Raw genomic sequence first — 20,130 nt, 5'->3', positions numbered from 1 at the left:
CAAACACGAGCCAATCAGACTAAAAGTCGGGGAGGAAGGGGCCAACGAAAGGGAAGGCAGCGCGAAAGGGAGGAGGGCGGGTATCGACGATCAGGCCCGCCTTTGAAAATTAAAGCTACGAAAAGGGCCAATGAAGGGCCTCATGCTGCTGCCCCCAGCCAATCCGACCTTTCTGCCCAGTTTTCTCCCAGCCCACCTCACTATTAACTAACCAATCGGAAAGGGCGTAGCTTCGATGCCACTCAATGAGAGCTCCCGTTTCATCGTGTGGGGTTATCCCAGGCATCCTCGAATAGATGTAAGGCTCTCCTCGAGCGAAGCCAATGACGACGAGGATCGAATGACAGCTGCCCAATAGGAAGCGTCGTCTCTTCCACGCAGCAAAAAAAAAGGGGCGGGCCCGCGAGGGGAGGGGAGAACGCCACCGCCTGAGGAATGTCAACTATTCAACATGGAGACGGCGGTTACTACGCTCGAGACCATGGTAAGTCGCGGGACCGTGGCGGGCCGCCACTGCGCCGAACGTAGCCGCGGCTCCCTTGAGGACAGGAGTGGCCTCGTGAAGAGCGGCCTAACGAACGGGAGGAACAAAAGGGTGGAAAAGCAGCGGAGAAGGGAAGGAATGTGAGGGAACGTCCCCCCTCCTCCCGCTGGGTCTAACCATTCCTCACGCCCGGGGGGGGCAGAGTATATTTTGGCGCGCCCATTCTTCACCCCCAAAAGGGGGTCGCGGGCTCGGCCCGTTTCTTCTTGCAGTCTTGCTCGGGGGGGCGTGGTCCACCCGTGGGCGTGGCTTCTTGGGCTGGTCCATTCTCCCAAAGCCCGATCCTGGGGGGCGTGGCCAATATTGCGTGAAGGCGTGGCTTGTATCCTGGGCTGTTTCCCTGGTCGGTGCGCCCCTCATCTTCTGCCCCCCGAGCGATGGGCCTTTGGGCTGCCTGTATCCTGATAAGAGCTGCGTGCATGGAAGGAGGGAAGCTCCTTGAGCCCATTTCCTTCATCTCTTGGGAAGAGAAAGACCATTTAACTGGATGGTAAATAGCACTGAAAAGAAAATTCCACTGCCTATTGATGTACATATGCCACTAGTTTTTATTTCTGCCACCTGAAATCGTATTTAGGGACTCCCTTACCCTGTTGCCCTCTGGAGGGGCTGGGTGGGCGCTAATTCTCATCCTCAGCCCGGACAAAACGCTACCTGGGGTTGATTCCACTCGTTGTGTAGCACATCTGGATAGCACCAGGTTGAGAAAGGCAGATTTAGCGCAATTCTATCCACGACCGAACTAAAAGCAGCTGCAAGAGGTTGTACTGAAACCCCCACTCAGTGCCATTTTCAGCCATGCCCCCTTTTTTTCCCCATCCTTGTGAGGCTAAATGAGGAAGGGTTGCTGCATGCTGCTTGAGCAGCTTTGGGAAAGGGCAGTGTGACAAGTGTGATAAAAGTTATGAAGGAATAAATGTTTAGGGAATGAAAGGGTAGGTCTAAAAAAGGCTGCTCAGAGCCCTGCTGGATTGGAGTGGAAAGAAGCCCCAGTTAATCAAATAGATAAATAAATTTGAAAAATAGACTGATGGAAGACAGCTGAGAAAGGAGAGGGAACAGTAAATGGGCCTCAATGTGCAAATATTTTGCTTTTATTTATTTATTTATTAATCAATCAAATTTAGCCACCGCCCATCTCCCCCAAAAGAGGGACTCTGGACGGTTTTATGTGTGGTGGTGTTGGAATGGTCATTTTTTTTGTGCTCATTTAAGTCATGAACGCTGTTCAGCAATAGAGCAGTTAATATTTAATATGTTAGAGAATTACATATAAAAAAGTTTTAGGATCTATGTGAATTGGTCTAATTCTTTGCCCAGGAGTTGTGAGCTAATCCACACTCCCGTATAAGGGATTTATGGTCTATTCTCTTTCACCCTACTGAATGAAGCAAAAGATGGAGACCATTCCTTTGGATCTTGCTAAGGTGCAAAATAATCAAACACTGCTTGGGGCTTCCATGATTAATTCAGAAAAAAGGGGGGGTTTGGGGAACAAGGCGTTGGCTTCTCACCTGCTCTTTTTATGACAGTTGGCAAAGCTTTCCCTTTTTGCTTTCTGAAATGCTTATAATAAAACCCTCCAATCCGAATTCACTGAAACAGACCAAAATTGCAGTTGTGGCGTAAAATTATATCCAAGTTCCACATTTCCATTAAACGTCTGTGAAAAGTCTGCCACCGCTACACCTTTCTGTTTCTTCTTTTCCTAGATGGCTAATTCTGCTGTTTCTCAGTAGGTGTACTGAAAGGTCAGAAAGGTAAATAAAGAATCAGGTCTTTGAATTTTACATATAAATAAAAGGAGCTTTGTCAGAAAACCACTCCTGCGAGAGAACTGGGAACTTTGGGGCAGCTTGGAGCACCTTTAATGCTCAGAGGCTTTGAATAATGCCTCTTGCTGTTAGAGTTTTCCAAAGAGCCAAAAGCTAGTATTGGACATTGATTTCACTTTTATCTTGCAAATATTTTGAGCTGGCGCTCGGTGCTGACTAACCCCAGAGAGAAGCCCGTTAACTTTTCCCTCCCTCTCGGTAACTGTTCTGGGGGCAGGGGGATATCAAAGCTACACGATCCTCAGTTCAGATCACTGCTGGAGAGGTGGGCCCGATAGCTTACGGTACTCTTATTACTGCCTTTGGCCGATGGATGTGCAAGGAGGTGGGCGTTAACGGGACAAATTCCCTCCTCCCCTGGATTTGTAAAGTTTACAAAAAGCCAGTTGGGTGTAGTGGTTGAAGTGCTGGACTTGAGACTGGGAGACCATGAATTCCAGTCCCCCCATAGGCACGAAAGCCGGCTGGGCGACTTTGGGTCAGTCCCTGTCTCTCAGCCCATCCCACCTCTCAGGGTTGTTGTTGTGGGGAAAACAGGAAGAGGAGTATTATGCATGTCGCCTCGAGTTGTACAGAATAAAGTGGGATAGAAATCTAATAATAAGTGAATAAAGCAACTAAGTAAGTAAGTGTGGAATTCTTGGGCTTTTCAAAGGAGCCTCAGATAGATTTTGCTTTTAATTTCCATACAACGCAGCACACTATTGAGCATCTTCTCATGGTAGTAATGCTTTCCAGGCTTTTCCATCCTTCTAAGTTTGGGTGTTCCAGGGCCTTCATGCTCCTTTTTTCCTTTGGGCCCAAGGACGTTCTCTTGAGACTGGCTTGTTCTGCTGCTTTCTGGATGGTGAGAGGTGTCTGTCCACTGCCCTTTTTATGTTGTGCTACTAGTGAACATGCACAAAAAGCAGTGCAATGTTAAAAGGGCATTGGCCAGCAATGCTCAGTCAGCTAAAATGCAACATGAAGGGGAGTACTGTATCTTGAACGTTTTAGTGCTGTGTGGCTGCCTAAAACGGGAATGGGAAATTCTTCCTCTCTGGAATTTTTTTAGAGCTGGACCCTTAGTGCACTTTTGAGTATGTTACAAGTCCACAAAAGTTTCTAGGGTATGTGTGCTAACCCATGCATCCTGAGCCTATAAGAAAAGAGCCCAAAAGCTTCCGTTTTGCAAAATCCCTTTTGCTAAAAAAAATATAATTCCTGATTATCGGCAAGCAGTTGTTTCTTTTGAGAGGCAAATGGCTCTTGGGAAGCCTGATCTGCAGGAATGTGACTCCCCCTTGCGGCATGTGCAGCCTTTCATTTTGCGTGTGTCTGCACACATTCACTGTCTCTCCCTCGCAGGCCCGCAACTGGGGTCTGTGTCACCCGGGGCAAACATTGGCTCTGCGCCCATTCTGGCGCCCCCCCAGCGCTCATTCTGGCGCCTCCCCAGCACAGCGCCCGGGGCACATGCCCTGCTTGCCCCCCACCCCGCCCAGTTGCAGCCCTGCCCCCTCGCGCTAGCACCGTGGAGGATTGTGCTTATCTCCCACTTTTACAAAGAACGCTCTTGAGACAGACCACTTGAGTCTGGCTGATGTTACCCCTGGAGATCGTCGTTCTCAGAATAAGGCGAGGCGAGACCAAACCGATAGGGGTGTGGAAGCATTCTCAGTTGGAAAAGGGTGTGTGGCGAGGTGCGGGGTTTGAATGGAGCAGGTTCTTCAGTCTTCCCTTTTGGAAGTAAGGGGAGCTGGTTTTCTTCTCAAGGGAAGATCCAGCGATCCAGCTGATTGTGGACTTCATCTTCCGTGCGTGTGGTAGTTGCACAGGCTTGCGACAAATGCCTTCCTTCAAGCATTTTGCTGCTGACAAGTGCTCTGACTTCATTGCACTACTGTACTTCCCAGCTAGCAGTGCAATAGTATTGTCAAAGCACTTGCACGCAGAACCTGCAACAATGGCCTTGTGGTATCTCCAACTCTATGTGGATGGATCGAGCAGTTTGGGCGTAAGGAATCTGGGCTCTCATGTGACTGTTGAGTAGACTGCAAAGCAATGTTTCTGAACCTTGGCCACTTGAAGTTGTGTGGACTTCAACTCCCAGAATTCCTCAGCCAGCAAAGCTGGCTGGGGAATTCTGGGAGTTGAAGTCCACACATCTTCAAGTGGCCAAGGTTCAGAGACACTGCTGTAAACTTTAACTGGTCAAAGAATAAACTAAAGGTTCTGGTCAATATGTCAATTTTGCTGAAGGGCAGCTTTGAGAAGGACGTTGCTCCAACTTGTTTCTGAAATAGCCTCCTGTGGAGGTCCAAAGTTCCCCTCTTCTGTAGGCTCACAGTTGATGTGGTCCAGTTGATGATTCCTGTAATGACTGTGCGGTTTGTCAATCGAAGAATGAGCAAAGGACAGGATTTGTCTCTTTTTACAATGTTCACTTCCCACCTTCCGTCCCCTGGCCTGGTTTTTAATCCACTGTTATGCGAAATATGTCTGTCTGTTGCACCGAAGCCAGCCTGCGAGCTCCGGTGAAGTCACAGTGGTTTTGTATACTGTTTTATCTTTTACAAAGAATTAATTGGAAGTTTGGAACGAGCAATTAGGGCCTGAAATAGCAGCCCCTACCATGACCATGCAATTCCTTTCAACTTTCAGATACTTGGGGTAAGTAGCAGGAGATACTTAAAATTCTTAGAGGCCTATATATATAATTTAGGGGAGGGAAACGCCCAAGCCTTAAGCGTGCCTAGATCTTGCCTGCAGTATTTGCCTGTCCCTTAAGTGGCTCAGCATTTCTACCTGGGGAGAGACACTGCTTACATGGAACAGGGTACATGAGAAGATCAGTGAAGGAGGGGATAGGAGTGGTAGAGCAGCATATTTTCTTCTTTTTCTCATGGTGTGTCAAGAAGATCTCAGGTCTCTCTGGAGGATCTTTGGCGGGGGCACCATCTGTACTACTCCTAGATGGCCTCCGCTTATTTATGGGGCCTAGCTGTGCTTCTAGATTGCTATCTAGCCCTTAAAACCCCTCCCCATGTTGGGTTTTCTATTCCTGGGATGGGATGTTGTTAATTAAGGACTTCTGGGAATTGCAAATTGATTTAAAGGAGTGATTAAGATTAATCCTGCTGCCATTCCCCTGTCTGATTTAGTTTCCTACAGGTGCCACTTATTCTGAGGGCAGGCAGGATAAGCAGAATTCATTTTCTTCAAATCCTTCCTGTCTGATTGTATATCTTCAGGGAAACCTATATCCTTAGTTTGTGTTCGTTGAATGCAATTAGAGCACCATGAACTTCAATATTTATTTGTGTCATAACTGGATCTTTTGATCAATACAGGTCCTCGAGGTGTCATTAAAGTGAGGTATGGGCATTGAAGTAAAAGCAGTAGCCATAAAAGCATTATGTAAAAACATTTGCTTTTATAATAATTACTGATAGAAGTAATCCCGATGAAGGATCTGCACAGAAGTTAAACATGCAAGCTTGTAGTCGACTGAGACAAGGGGAAAAGAAACTAAGACATGAAGGACAGGAAAAATGGTTTATTGGGATTCAAAAGCCCTAGTGTGCAAATAGGTATAGAAGCCTTAAATTAAAGGCTGGGTGGGATGGCAATTAGAATATTTTGCAAATAAAGTCATACATCCAGCTACTTGTACCACTTAGTATTCCAAGGATCCTTTCCTCATTTATTAATCAGGGGTACTGCTGTGCCACCAGCTCAAAGACCTCCCCATGAGTCAGCCCCCAAAGGCCCATTCAGAAAGGATCATCTTAACTACCTTATGAAAAACCAGTAAGCAGGATGCCAAGGATACCTCCTTGGGCAAGGTGTTCTGTTGCATGGGAGCCCTTGCAGAGAAGGATTGCCCCTGGGATGACATCCATTTGATTTCTCATAGGGAGAAGGTCCCAAGTGTCCTCTAGCTCTGTGTGCAGGTGAGTCAGGCAAATGAAACCTGAAAGAGGCAGTCCCCAAGGCCATGTTTCGCAACCTTGGCACCTTTAAGGTGTGTGGACTTCAACTCCCAGGATTCCCTAGCCAGCGTGGCTGGCTGGGGAATCCTGGGAGTTGAAGTCCACACACCATAAAGCTGCCAAGGTTGCGAAACACGGCCCTAAGATACCCTGGAGCCAAGCCATTCAAAACCATTTTGAATTGGTCCCAGAAGCATACCAGTAACCACTGCAGTGAACAGAGAATAGCTGTAACCTGTATTAAGGGCATAGCTTCCTATTGCCATAATTTTCCAATCCAGATAAGGCTGTGGCTGGTGCATTAGCCTTTTCCAGCAGGACCTATGAACTTACGAGGACGTTCAAGTCGCTTCTTCAGGAGGAGTGTAATCCTATCCAAAGCTTACCCTGAAACCTCTTCCAAGCTGAGATTTCTCTGAACAAACAGCAACTCCTGTTTTGCTGGATTTTAGTCTGAGCTTGTTGCTACCTATCCAGGCCCTCCCATCCTCTAGGCAAGGTAAGGACTTCCACAGTATCTCTGGCTTAGCCTGGAGCAGCAAGGTGTAGTTGAGTGTCATTAGCCTACCGATGATACCTTAGTCCAGACTGACAAGATGACATTGGTGTTCGTAGGAGCAGGATGTGGAGGTGGTGGTGGAGGAGGCATTTGCATAGCAGTGTTATGCACACTCCACCCCTTTTGTCAGGAGGAGTCCGGGAGCACCTTTCCAGACTAACAGATTTTATTGAAAGGTGTCGGTTTTGTGAGCTGCAGCTCACTTTCTCATAAGCTCATGAAAGCTTGTGCTCTTCAATAAAGTATGTTAGTATGAGAAGATGCTTCCAGACTCTTGATTTCTGGCCACCATAGACTAACAGCTCTCTTCCTTTTCCATGTGCATTGCAAAGACACACATTGAGGCTGCAATGCACATTTTGTCATTTGGCACCACCATGGCTACCTGAAAACCCCTCTGGCTTAGGTGTTCAATGGGAACAGGACTAAGCTTTGGGGCATCCCATACTGGATTAGTCCCAGGGCCAACCATTTCTCCCCTACAACTACTGTTTGGAACTACTGAGTTAGAAACAGAACCATTGTAGAACAGTGACTCCAGTTCCCACTCCCCAAAGGTGGTACAACTGGATGCTGTGATCAGTGATATCTAAAGCCACTGAGAGATTTAAAGGACCACTCACACCCTCCAGGTCCCAGCAGAAGTTATCCACTAGAGTGACCAGTGCTGTGAGAGCCAGTTTGGTCTAGTGGTTAAGGCAACGGGCTAGAAACCAGGAGGCTGTGAGTTCTAGTCCCGCCGTAGGCATGGAAGCCGGCTGGGTGACCTTGGGCCAGTCGCTCTCTCTCAGCCCAAGAGCCAATCAGGCGCGGTAGGAGAGTTCTAGTCCCGCCTCAGGCACGGAAGCCAGCTGGGTGACCTTGGGCCAGTCGCTCTCTCTCAGCCCAAGAGCCAATCAGGCGCGGTAGGAGAGTTCTAGTCCCGCCTCAGGCACGGAAGCCAGCTGGGTGACCTTGGGCCAGTCCCTCTCTCTCAGCCCAAGAGCCAATCAGGCGTGGTAGGAGAGTTCTAGTCCCGCCTTAGGCATGAAAGCTGGCTGGGTGACTTTGGGCCAGTCACATTCTCTCAGCCCAGCTTGGTGCAATGTAGACCAGCCTCCTCGTGGTGCACCCTGGGCAACGTCACTTGTCACGGCTAAATAGTCCACACATCTGGCTGCTGGACCTCACAAGGATTTTCCAGCAAGAAAAGCAGCATGAACACCAAAACTGCTATGCCATACGATTAAAAAAACAAAACAAAAACCCAGTGCTGTTTCTGTCCGGTGCCTATGCTGAATTGTCACTGAAATCTGGGCTCCTTCAAAAGTGAGGCACCACAAACCTCTCCGCTGCCGTTCCCAAAACGGGAAGGTTGTTTACTATTATTATTCTTGAAATTGGTAGGCCCCCAACTCCATCACTCATTGTAGGCCCCCAACTTTGGGCAGCTAAGGTTGGATATGGGACAGTATTTGTCTGGACTGGAAGGCCTTTTTTAAAATAGGATATACTACTGCCTCTCTCCATATTGGTGGCATCTCACACTCTCTTAAAGAGATATTTACCACTTCTTGAGTTGGTGGTCCCCCAGTTGCCTGAAGGAGCCAGGAGAAGCATGGTTCTAGCTCAGAGATGGTGCTCATGCTCCAGAGAATCCTATCCACTTTCTTGGTTTCCACAAGATCAAATGAATCCCAGATAACACTGCAGGACAGTATCTGGTTAGATTCTGATCAAGCAGCGTCCAAATTTGGATGAATGTGTGTGATTCCATTTCCAAGGCAATGGTCTGCTGGAGCATTGACCTTATTACTCCTTCCCAACAGGGAGCAGATTATCCTGGCTATGTCCCTTGGACAAGAATCTGCACACGTAATAAATGTGAGGAGCATGCACACTTTGCTGCTTTTATTGCCACAGTGGTTAGTACCTGCGATTGGCCATGTTCCCTTTTTCTCTTTTGCCAGCATCATTCTAGACAATGTGACTCACTTCATCTCCTGGTCTTTGGTAAACCAAAGAGTGCCTTGGGATATATGACTGATGAGATTATGTTTTTATTGTCACAGCAGTTATTGCACAATGGCTTGGCTTATATGCTAAGCCAGGGTTTGTTTTAACCGTGGCTTGAAGCCACAATGGTTGGGTTTATAGGATACTCTAAGCCGGGATCTCCAGTCCCTTTAAGTTGTGTGTGTGAGGGGTGTATTTGGAATTTTAAGATCATGTTATGGAAGCAAAATAGCTATTTGAGGTGGACTTGCCCCATTATGAGATGGCTGCCATGGGGAAACAAAGCCCCAGTTCATCAGGATGCCTGCTGCCCTAAGCCCACCCCTTCCAGGTGCTTCCTACTACCTGTGTTTGCTTTTGTCAGTTTTCTGCATAGGTAGGCACACTTCCAAATAGTGATGGCTGCAGCCAACTATAATTTTTATTTTCTAAGAAAACTTATGAGCCTTGTTTGGGGCTCAGGGGGTATTCGTGAAAATAAAGACGATGGTAAATGCTGAGGCTTGGATTGCAGTCTGACAGGCATCAGCATCCATTGGCACATAAGCCCCATATAAGGGGGCCAAATAAACTACCATTAGTGCAGCATGTGAATCCAAGGACTTAAATTGCATATTACATAGTACCTACATATTCTTACATCTTATAGGCACTCTTACAATCCAACCTGTGGGACTGGTGAATATTAACTCTAGTTTTAAAAGACAGCCCACGTCCCTTGTAGCAAAACAGAATTCGTCAGAGAGACTTACAATTTTAAAAGGCCCTAAGCCATCGACTTTGTGTTGTGCTCCAGGAGATGTTGTTAAAATAATAATTAAAGGCTACTTCTTGTGTGGCGACTGAATTTATTGTATGCATTTTGAGAAACATAAAGTGGGGCCATCTTGAGTGTATCTGGTGACAGACTGCCTTCAATATACGACAGACTTTATATGTGGGTAACTGGCCTGGAGGCTGGTGGAATTTGCAATCCATACCCTAAATGTCTTTCAGAAGCTGTTTTGATTTTTAGACGGGCATTTTCATCTCTCCTACACAAGATGAAAACGATCACACAAGCGTTAGAGAAGAGAGTATGGTCACCGTACCAAGTCCTCCTGTTCTTATGCCATATTCCCTCCCCCAATTTGCACTAAGCAAAGGCATTCAATGGTGGTGCTCTCATTCTATACCTCATATTAATGGGATGGTGATAATTCTTCGTGTTTTAGTTCCAGAAGGCCGAATCTGATCTGGATTACATCCAGGCAATGTTGGAGTTTGAGATGATGAAACGGCTCCCTAATGGACTCTCTCAAGAGGTACCGTTCTTGGGCTTATGCTTGCAAGTATTGCTGACTTCCTCTAAGAAATATTTGAAAGCCTTAAGGTTCCTATGGCTTAGTGCGACCGTATTTTACTGAATGAGCCACAGTTGTTTGAGGCGGCATAGCCCATAACCCTTGGTTTACAAACAGCCACAGCAAACCCATGACTTGAATGATGCACTGTCTTAGCTGTTGTAGCCATTATACGTTTGCTTGTGTCTTAAACAGCCAATTTTGGGAGCTCATGATTATATCCTTTATGCGCATACAAACTTAACGCTTGTATAGCTTGCCTGTCTTCTCCCTGGGAATGGCTGTTCAGTCTATTCTCAAAGACCTAATGATTTTCAAGAGGCTAACTCACTTACAGAAGTACTTATTAACACAGAAGTACTTATTAACATCCTGGAGTTGGGAGGAGCCAACTTTTTTTTCTTGATCCAACCAATCCACTTGGGGTTTGGAAAAATATTTGGATCCAGATAAGCTTCCTGTGCTCTGCAGTTACATTCAGAACAGATACAGATTCCCGACTCCCCACCCCATGCCTGTAATATTAGATCTTAGCCATCCAGTGAAATTGACTGACGACAGCGTAGGACAGACAAAAGGGAGTTCCTCCTTGCACACTGTCTGGTGTCAACTTGGGGAATTGGCTTAAATAGTTTTGAAGAAGCCACCTGTTCTGTTTTGCATCTGTTCCTTCATATTCATGATGATACTGTGGAGTGGCTGACTGCAGCAGCCATAATGTGCTCATTCAGCAGTTGGGAACTGAAGAGGAGGAGACATTGTAGCTCCCTTGGACAAATAATAGGGTGGTCATTGCAGAAGGGGAACTGCCCATTTGGTGCTGGTCTCCACTTCAGGTGTAGAGGTTTTGGCCCTCGGTGCAGGAGCCAAATTGTGGGGTGCCTTGGCCTCAGGATGCTGTTGGTGAATGTTAGGCCTGTGCTCATCCATGTTCTTGGCATCCTGGTAGATCATAGATTAAGCCTGAGCCGGCAGCTGCTGCAGCTGCGAAAAGGGTTAATGCAATCTTGGGCTGCACCAACAGAGAAAGTGTGTAAAGCCATAGTTCCATTCTCTGTTGCACTGATCACACTGCATCTGGGCTACTCTGCCCAATTCTGATAATTGAATAGTTAATTGAACTCTCACCTAGATTGGTTGAAAGATTTCCAGATTCGCTGTGGCTGGTTTGGAATCTTTATTGCAGACATGACTGATGCCATAAACTCTCATCTTTTGCCTCTCATCTCTTCAAGATAATAGGTACCTCACTGTACCTTGGTTTGGCTGAGACAGGTTTGTTAATGGTCCTCTCTAGCCTGGGAACTGATGGTTCTCACCTTGAAAATTTCAACTCAGTTCTACTCTAACTTCCTTTTTAATGATGTGTGCTGAATCTGTTTTTGCAGACCTTAGGTTCTTAAAGTGCTTGATGCTATCGGTCTTCCCCTTTTCTCTCTGCTGTGGACTCCTTGCTTTGAAAACAGGAAAATCCTCTGGTCCTTGTACAGCGGCTATCAGTAGTGAAATCTCGTTACAAAACTTTGTGTGAACAGCTAGAGAAGATTTCGGCGGAGCGGCGAGAGTCCATGCGTGCTATCCGTGCCACTCTTGCTAAAACAGTGAAGCTGGTCCAGGAAATACAGCACCACACTGGTACAGAGGTAATGCTCTGTTCTTGATTGCTGGTGATGTGTGCTTCCCTCAAGATTTTAGCTTGTCTAGGACATTTGCAAGTGTATTCCAGGATCCATTTTGAATCTATTGGGTGAGCACCAGAAAAACGTTCTAGGGATCAGCACCCTTCAAGCTTGCAAGGCCTTTTTTGTTTATAACTTCAGCCAGAAGTGTGGTGGGGTGGAACCACATCTCAAGTAATGGCTCAGTGACACAGGGGCAATTCTACCAACTCTAAAACTGCCTTTGAGCAGGTCTTTGAGTAATCGGTTTAGCCAATTAGTGTGGATGCAACATACTAAACCATACATTATAGTTAATTGCTGTGTTCATACAGGCTAAGCCCAATAAATGTGACAATGAAACAGCTTGGTCACCCATTACTCTAAGACATAATTGGTTTGTTTGGCTTAGCTGTTGTAGTTTATTAATAATTTATGGTTTAGCAAGACATTTCATTGCCATATTATTTAATTACCTCATTGTATGAACACAGCCAACGTGCTTTATGAACTATAATTTATGGTTCAAGATCAGTTGAGGAAAGTCAGAAGCAATTTACCCAAGGCCAACACTGGCAGATTTTTTTTCCCTTGCATGTTTTGCTCATTTACTTCTTAAATGTATATCCTGCTTGTCTACCAAAAGGCACTCAAAGCAGCTAAGAACATTAACATAAAAATAGTAGGAAGCGATTCGCATTGGGAATTAGAAGCCTCTATCAATTCATTGCAAAGCTTCACAGAAATCAGCCAATAGATTTTGATCCATTTTCTGTGCATCTAAAGACACACCAGTATTACTAGGCAGAAAAATAAGCAGAACATTTCCTTAAAGTCGGGAAGTTAAACAACTCAGTTTAGAGTTTGTATTGGTTAGTTTGGGAATACTGTAGAGTTTTTTATTTTTTTATTTTTTTATTTTAGCACACATTGTATTTTAATTTCTGTTAGCCGCACAGAGTTGCATTGGTGAGTTGGGTGGCCATATAAATCAATATAAATACATACATACATTGTGAATTTTGGGGCCATTCACATTTTGCCAAGCTATTTGCAACCCACTAAGCCAAACTGAAACTAATCCCGTTATAGTTTAATAATAATAAATAATAGTTTGTTAAACTAGCATGCTGCCCGACACCCAATGATTCTGGGCGGATCACAGCAATCAAAGAAATTACAATAAAAGATGGCAAGTGCAAGAGTCTGGATGGAATGAAGCAAGGGGTCTCCCTCTCCCTCACCAAAGGCCAGGGAGAAGAGCCAGATCCTCATGGCTCTTGTAAGCAACAAAGCAACAACATGGTGGGGGCCATCTGGATCTTGCAGGGTGGGGAACCTCCTTCCAGCGGGATTAGCTCTATGGGTGATCCCCAGCCACTAAGATTTTTGTGTATATGGGCTTGCAGAAGGAGAAGTCTGCTTCAGAAACTCCATTCTCTTTTCTGCAGATCTCTTCTCTGTCCGAAGAAGAACAGCTTGCAATGCAGCACTTAATGTGCCAGACTCCTGAAGCGAGAGAAGGTTTGACAGAACAGGTAATTCTAAACCATAAGAACCTGGCTTTCCACACCTGCTTCTGAGTAGCTAAAAGTAAAATCCTGGCCACGATAAGCTTGTCTGTCTGTAAGTTTAAGAAACTATGTAAGTAAAGCGTTTCCCCTTATTTCTGCTGAGACAGAGCCAAGGTTTTACAACTTTATTTTAAATTTCTTTCTTAAAAGCACCCGATAGTGGATGCTAGGTTTTGTGTGTGTGTGTCTTAACTTTCTTTCAGTTGGAGGGGTTTTTTTGTGTTTACCTACAAATCACTTTATTTCTTGTCCATAGTGCTTACAAATTAAACTCTGTGTAAAAGCTTGGGTGTATATTTAAATTGCTGGCTTCTGAGTACCCCTGAGTTTATACTCAAATCTGTTATTTTTGGTTAACTCTTATGAATACAGCTACACATGATACAGCTGTTGTTGTTAGTTGCCGTCGAGTTGTTTATGACTCATGGCTACCCTACCTATAACAGAACGAAATGCTGTTCGGTCTTGCACCATATGCCTGACTGTTCCAATGTTTGCATCCATTGTTGCGGTGATTGTTATCAATCCATCGCATTGAAGGTCCTCCTCTTTTCCGCTGGCCCTCGACTTTACCAAACATGATGTCCTTTTCAAGCAATCGGTCTTTCTGGACGATGTGCCCAAAGTGTGAGAGTCTAAGCCTAGTTCCCTTCGCCTCTAGGGAACATTCTGGTTGTATTTCTTCTAAAACTGATTTGTTTGTTCTTCTGGCAGTCCATGGTATTTTCAATAATCTTCGCCAACCCCACAATTCAAATGCATCAATTCCTTTTCTGTCTTCCTTTTTTAATGTCCAACTTTCACAGGCACATGTGGCAATTGAGAAGACCATGGCATGAGTCAGGCACACCTTTGTTTTTAAACTGACGACTTTACTTCTGAAAACTTTAGATAGGTCTTTGATGGCAGATTTTCCCAGCACGATACGTCGTTTGATTTCTTAATTACTACTTCCCTTGGCACTTGTATCTTAAAAAAGAGCATCAGTTTTCAGTCTGCTGGAATTTATCTGCATGCTTTTCCTAAAGTTTCTGATTCTCCATCTTTAATTGCATAATTGGTTTAACTTGAAAAAAACATGGAGGATGTGTCAATCAGATATGGCTCATGACAGCTAGATGAAGCATGCCACTTAATAGAAATTTCTGGGGGTCAAAACATGGACAAAGACTATTTACTGAGTATTTCATGAATCAGTTCTCCAAAGCATCTCTTCATTTTAGAGAACCAAATATTGGAACAGGGGAATCTCACCTTGTCCAGCATGGCCCTTCATAGTCCATTACTTGTAGGGAAAACCAAGGAAGTGAAACTCCCCTGTCCCTACCCTTTGCTACTCTTGGATCTGAGGTGTTGAAACATTAGCTGAATTCAGATATCATTGCTAAGCCACGTTCACTAAACTATGGCTTATTGAATAAGCAAACATTGGCTAGGTTTGCCGAACATGGTGCGCAGCCTTTAAGGGAAAGAGGGCATGACATCAAGATCCAGGCCAACTGTTGTTAGTTTTTGATTTTGCCTGGATGGGGGGTGCAATGTTCAGTTCTATCCTCCACCTGCCTCCCCAGCTGACCTGAAATCATGACACTGAAATTCAAAGGCAAAATGGCTGAATTTTAGCAATGCAATATTTGGCTGTTCCTGCTGTTTTGCGGCATTTAGTAGCAGAAATGGAATGTGTGCTCCCTTTCTGGCCATTTGCTCCTGAATTTCAGTAATGAGTGTGATCTTGGAATGTCGAAGGTCTGAATCCATCCTTGAAATGCTAGTAAGAGCTGACACTTCTAAAAAAGTGAAGGTGGTCCATCACAGATCCAATGCAAATACCTGAAGTCCTTGACTTTTGACATGGAAAGCAGCTTCTTCAAAATAGGCACCTTTCTTTTTGAGAGAAAATATGGAATTTGTTTGTTTAAAACATCCTGTGTTAACTTCTTTTTCTACAGAACTGTCCAATTCAACATGAAATCCACTGATGCCTTGCTAAACATTTCAGAAAGAAACATTCCCGTTGAAGGTGATGAACAAGGCCATACCTTTTCATGTATATTTTTTTACCTTTGGATATTGTTCCTGTGTTTGGTACACAACGTCCCAAAACATTGTCAGATGACCAATGTGTAAGCGGTGCTGTTTTGAATTACGTGCTGGTGTTGATATTGTATCTCTATTAAGATTTAGAATGGTTTACAAAATTATCAGCCAGTTACATAATCTGAATACTTCTGCCCAAAGGGCAGTTTTTTGTTTGAACTATTTGTGTGAGGAATTCTGCCCTTCTAGTATTTCCACATTACTCAAGGCAGCTTTCAATAATTAAATTTCTGACCGAACAGAACATTCTGTAAAAATTAAACTGTGTGGTTATTTTATTTTGCTTAGCTAGAGGCTGTACAAAACCAATAAAAGAGACAGCAATCCATAATTCCACAGTTGATAAAAAGACTGCCTAGGGACCAACGATGTGTATGAACCAATGACTCAGAGTCTAACTTTTTCCCAGAAAATTAATAAACTCTGGATCCTCTTTCTCCTAAGATGCACAGCAGATAATGCCTAGTGTCAAAAATATCTTGATCCCTTAAAGAAAATGTTCCATATTCTTATTAAAAAATAACTCTTTATTAAGAATTTCAAATCACTACCAGGATGCTTCAGGAATAATAGCAGTAAACTTCTTCTCTTATCCTACAGACTTACAGAACAGGAAAACATGCATTGTTTTCTCTACTTCCCCAGATTCATAAAGGTACACATGGGATTCCCTATTCAAATTTTGGTAATGTGAATGTGGCCTTTTAGCTGTTGCAAAATTATGCTACTGACCATCTTAACATTCTGATAGTCTTGTAATTCAGTAGCGTTAAAACTCAGTCTCTGGAGTTGAAGCAAAGGAACATAAACCATGAGTTTTGAAATGACTAAAAACTGTAAGAGAAGTCAAACCTTCCAGCTTCAAATAAAATAGGATTAACCAAAAACGACTATAAGCCATATGGTGGAATAAGGTGATATCACTGTTGCTTCTGAAAGTACCGCGAAAAATGCCCACAGAAATCTGGATTCAGCTCTTTCCTTGGTAACAAAAGCTCCTGAAACCCAAATTGGGACATTTAGTAATGGAGCTCCAGCTTTTGCTTCAAGGGTTTGAACTGTTGATAAAAATATCCCCTTTAATATGGGAAAAAATGAGCAGTTGGCTAGACTTCCTAATAGCATACCTAGATACATCAAGCTGTATATCCACTCTATATAATTATTGCCCGTGCTCTACTTAAGCTCTCCTTACTTTTAAGGAAAAAATATACTCTGGTTTTGGTACAATTAGTTGTGCAGTGTTAACTTGTAGAACACACCTCTAGAGCTCTTCCCTTCTTCAACCAATCAATGACACTGCAAGAATGATGGAATCACCTGCATATTTAACATCTAAATGAAGCCACTTAGAGAAGTCATCTTTTGGTTTGGTATCATCAGTATGCAAATGGTACCCATCTGTACATCACACTGCAAGTTGTCCTGGTGTCTTTCAGGGTCTAGTTGGAACAAAACGGTTGGAACTAAGTCCAAGCAAGTCACAGTCACTGATTGTTCGTCAAGATTCTTGGTCAGTCCCACTGTCGTTTCTTGAAGGGGAGGAACTGCCCTTGTCAGAGCAGAGGTGTGACTTGGGGCTCCTTCTGGACCGATGACTCCTCCTGGATGACCATGGCCAGCAGGCCTTCACTCAGATTTGGCTAATGCACCAGTTGTGTCGCTACCTGGAGCACAAGATCTTGTAGCAGTGACTCCTGTCCTCCTCACTGTATGGTTCAACGACTGCAGTGCGCTTTGCATGGGGCTGCCTTTGACGACCACACAGAAACTGCAGTTGGCACAAAGCGTAGCAGCCTGTTCACCAACAGGGGTAACTCACAAGGGGGAAAATTATACTTGTGCTACAGGTTCTGCTTTAGCTGAAGGTTTCTGGATCCAGTTCAAAGTATTGGTTTTGACCTAGAAAACCCTACATGGCTTGGCACTTAGGTACGTGCAGATTGCCTTCTCCAGCCAGAATCAGCCCACCTAGTACGTTCATCCTCAGGAAAGCTCTTGGCCAAGGCTAGAAAGCATTGCTTTTCTGTTGCAGCCTCACCCTTATGGAATAGTCTTCCCTTAAAAGTGAGGCTATGCTAGATGTTAGTTCAGAGAGCCGTTCCAGAGGGAGAGTGATGGTTAGCATGTTGTCATCATCCTTTATAATTTATTAGTTTGGCTAATGATTACTTTGTCAACAAAAGTTATAAGTATGATTGTTATTGTGACATTAATTATTACACTGTTAAGATATTATTGTGGGTGTTTTAACTGTTTTATTGCTGGTTTATTGGTTTATTGCTGATTATTACTTGAAGCGGGTGCTTTAATTGTTTATGTAAACTGCAGGAGTCCATGGCAGATTTAATGGTATACAAATGGAATAAATAAATAAAATAATTAGGCTAATAGATCTATAGTTGACTGGGTCAGATTTAACTTCACTTTTAAAATGGAACAACCACCTTTCCCCAGACCTTGGAAATACATCCACATTGGTTAATAACTGTAAATAATTTTGCTAATGCAAAAGCCCACTAATTGGTCTTTAATAACCTCAGCCAGTATATGTTCTTATGCTTCCCTAGACCTAGGTTGAATTATTAGATCTTGAATCAGTTGTAGGTGAGTCCATTCCTGTAGATTTTGTAATCTCACATTCACAAGGAAAAGGATTAAGAATTTGCTAGAATAATTACACCACAAACACATTCATGTACCATTACAGGTAGTCCTTGCTTAACAACTGCCTCGTTTAGTGGCCGTTCAAGTTATGATGGTGATGAAAAAGTAATTTTGTGACCAGTGCCCACATTTACGACCTTCACAGCACCTCTCAGTCATGTGTTCACCATTACAGTCAGTCAGTACGCGTCATCCTGTGTAAAATCATAAGCACAGTTGTAGTCACAGTGTTTTCACTTAATGACCACTTCGCTTAATGACTGGTCCCAATTGCGGTTGCTAAACTCAACTTTTTGTTACCTGATGGACATCATTTCACCAGGATTGTCTATCAGTAGATGCTTCTTTTGTGCTCTTGTAAGCTTCTGCTTGGGTCATCAATGACGGTATCTACCCACCTTTTCTTCTATTAGTCTCTATTTCAGTTGGAGAAGATTCAAGGATCAAAGTTTTTTCCAGTCCTTTCCTTTTGTGTCCAAAGTATTTCGGCTTGAGCCTCACTATTAATGCTTCCAGTGAATCATCTCATTTTACTCCATCTAAGATTGAATGATTTGTTCTTCTTGTGGAGCAACGTATTCTCAAACATTTTCTCCAGTACCGTAGATTTTTCGTCATTCAGCCTTTCTGATGGTTACCATAGGTTACAATGCAGAAAATGATGGCCTTGTTTTTGTTGTCAGCATGACGTCTCTGCACTTTAAGGTTTTATCTACATCAGCCATAGTCCTTCTCCAAAGGAGGAGATGTCTCTTTATTTCATGGCTACAGCCACCATCCCTATGAATTTTTAAGCTTGATCTGCTACTGCTTCAACTTCTTCTCCACGTACAGTACTTGCTTTGGGTTGGCTTTGTTGGTTGACAGGATCTTGGTTGGTTTGTTTTTTTAATCTTGAGCAAAGACCAGATTTTGTCCTTTTTTTTCATCTTCAGCAAGAGATTGTCTTCAGTCTTCCTCATTTCTAGGCACCAGAATGATACGATCTGCATATCTGAGGTTGTTTCTCCCAACAGTGTACAGTAATTATTTCCATTTCTTCTATGATAGTATTTCTCAGGATAGAAGTTGCCAGAAAATCCTGATGCTTTTTATTCACTGCCATCCTTAATCCTTTCCACCTATTCCTGTCTTCTTCAAGCTTTTTCCTGGGCAACGATGCTTGATAGTCTTGTTTAAGTTGGAAAAAAAGCCCATTGGAAATACCTTCAAACTTTAGTTTGTTGTATCTCCAGTAATTATCTCAACAGACTCTTTAGTTGCTTTCATTTCCCATCAAATCATTCCTTTCCTTTCTCCAGTCCTACAGAGGACTTCAGCACAAACAGAACTTACGTACATTGAATAACAAGAGTTTTGTTTAACTTATTTATTTATTCTTTCATTTAGACTATCTCAAACCAGTTACTCCGGGTGGCGAACAATCATAAAAACAGTGAAAACAGATAAAACGCAATACAAAAAAATATTAAATATACATAGCAGCCAAGAGATATTACAATCCATCAGTGTCAGCACAACCAGGAAACGGGGCCCTTCACACATTCAGGACCCCAGGCCCGGGCACACAGCCAGGTCTTCAAAACCTTCTGAAAGGCCAGCAGGGTTGGAGACCCTATTTAAATCAGGGGTCTCAACCAGGTTCCACAAGAGGTCATTAGGGGTTCTCTGGGAGATCACGATTTATTTTAAAAAATATTTCAAATTCAGGCCACCTTATATTAAAGAGGTAAGTTTCATTCTTTAGTTTATGAACACAGTTAGTGCATCTATATAGGCATGAAATGAATATAAGAATTTTGTAACTTCTGGCCTATATTTGAGCCTGAAGGTGCAGGGGTTCCCCGGGGCCTGAAAAATATTTCAAGGATTCAGAAATTATTT

At 43.7% G+C, this 20,130-nt stretch overlaps 1 protein-coding gene across 4 annotated transcripts; it reads left to right on the top strand.

Moving 5' to 3' along the window:
- The first annotated feature begins 419 nt into the window (after nt 1-419).
- Nucleotides 420-17,974, top strand: SKA2 (spindle and kinetochore associated complex subunit 2). Of its 4 annotated transcripts, none has more exons than XM_063296266.1 (6): nt 420-484; nt 10,122-10,211; nt 11,717-11,893; nt 13,360-13,446; nt 15,432-15,502; nt 16,782-17,974. In XM_063296266.1, the coding sequence occupies exons 1-5, from the start codon at nt 452-454 to the stop codon at nt 15,459-15,461; spliced, it is 417 nt and encodes a 138-aa protein (XP_063152336.1). In that variant the 5' UTR covers nt 420-451; the 3' UTR covers nt 15,462-15,502; nt 16,782-17,974. The 4 variants fall into 4 exon arrangements, with proteins under 4 accessions (XP_063152336.1, XP_063152328.1, XP_063152344.1 ...); XM_063296274.1 differs by adding an exon at nt 2,257-2,304 and having other exon boundaries at nt 462-484; nt 15,432-17,974; XM_063296258.1 differs by having other exon boundaries at nt 15,432-17,974.
- Nucleotides 17,975-20,130: the final 2,156 nt, after the last annotated feature.

This window comes from Candoia aspera, chromosome 1 (genome assembly GCF_035149785.1).
Source record: "Candoia aspera isolate rCanAsp1 chromosome 1, rCanAsp1.hap2, whole genome shotgun sequence".
In the NCBI taxonomy this organism is placed as follows: Eukaryota; Metazoa; Chordata; class Lepidosauria; order Squamata; family Boidae; genus Candoia; species Candoia aspera.
Note: the sequence above shows the minus strand (reverse complement) of the source record. Positions and strands in the feature narration are given on the sequence as shown.

Excerpts from the sequence above, each read along its gene's own strand:
- SKA2 (XM_063296266.1), top strand. The coding sequence starts at position 452 with ATGGAGACGGCGGTTACTACGCTCGAGACCATG. Across the intron at positions 485-10,121 it reads TTACTACGCTCGAGACCATG|TTCCAGAAGGCCGAATCTGA; the intron begins GTAAGTCGCGGG and ends TTCGTGTTTTAG. Across the intron at positions 13,447-15,431 it reads GAGAAGGTTTGACAGAACAG|AACTGTCCAATTCAACATGA; the intron begins GTAATTCTAAAC and ends CTTTTTCTACAG.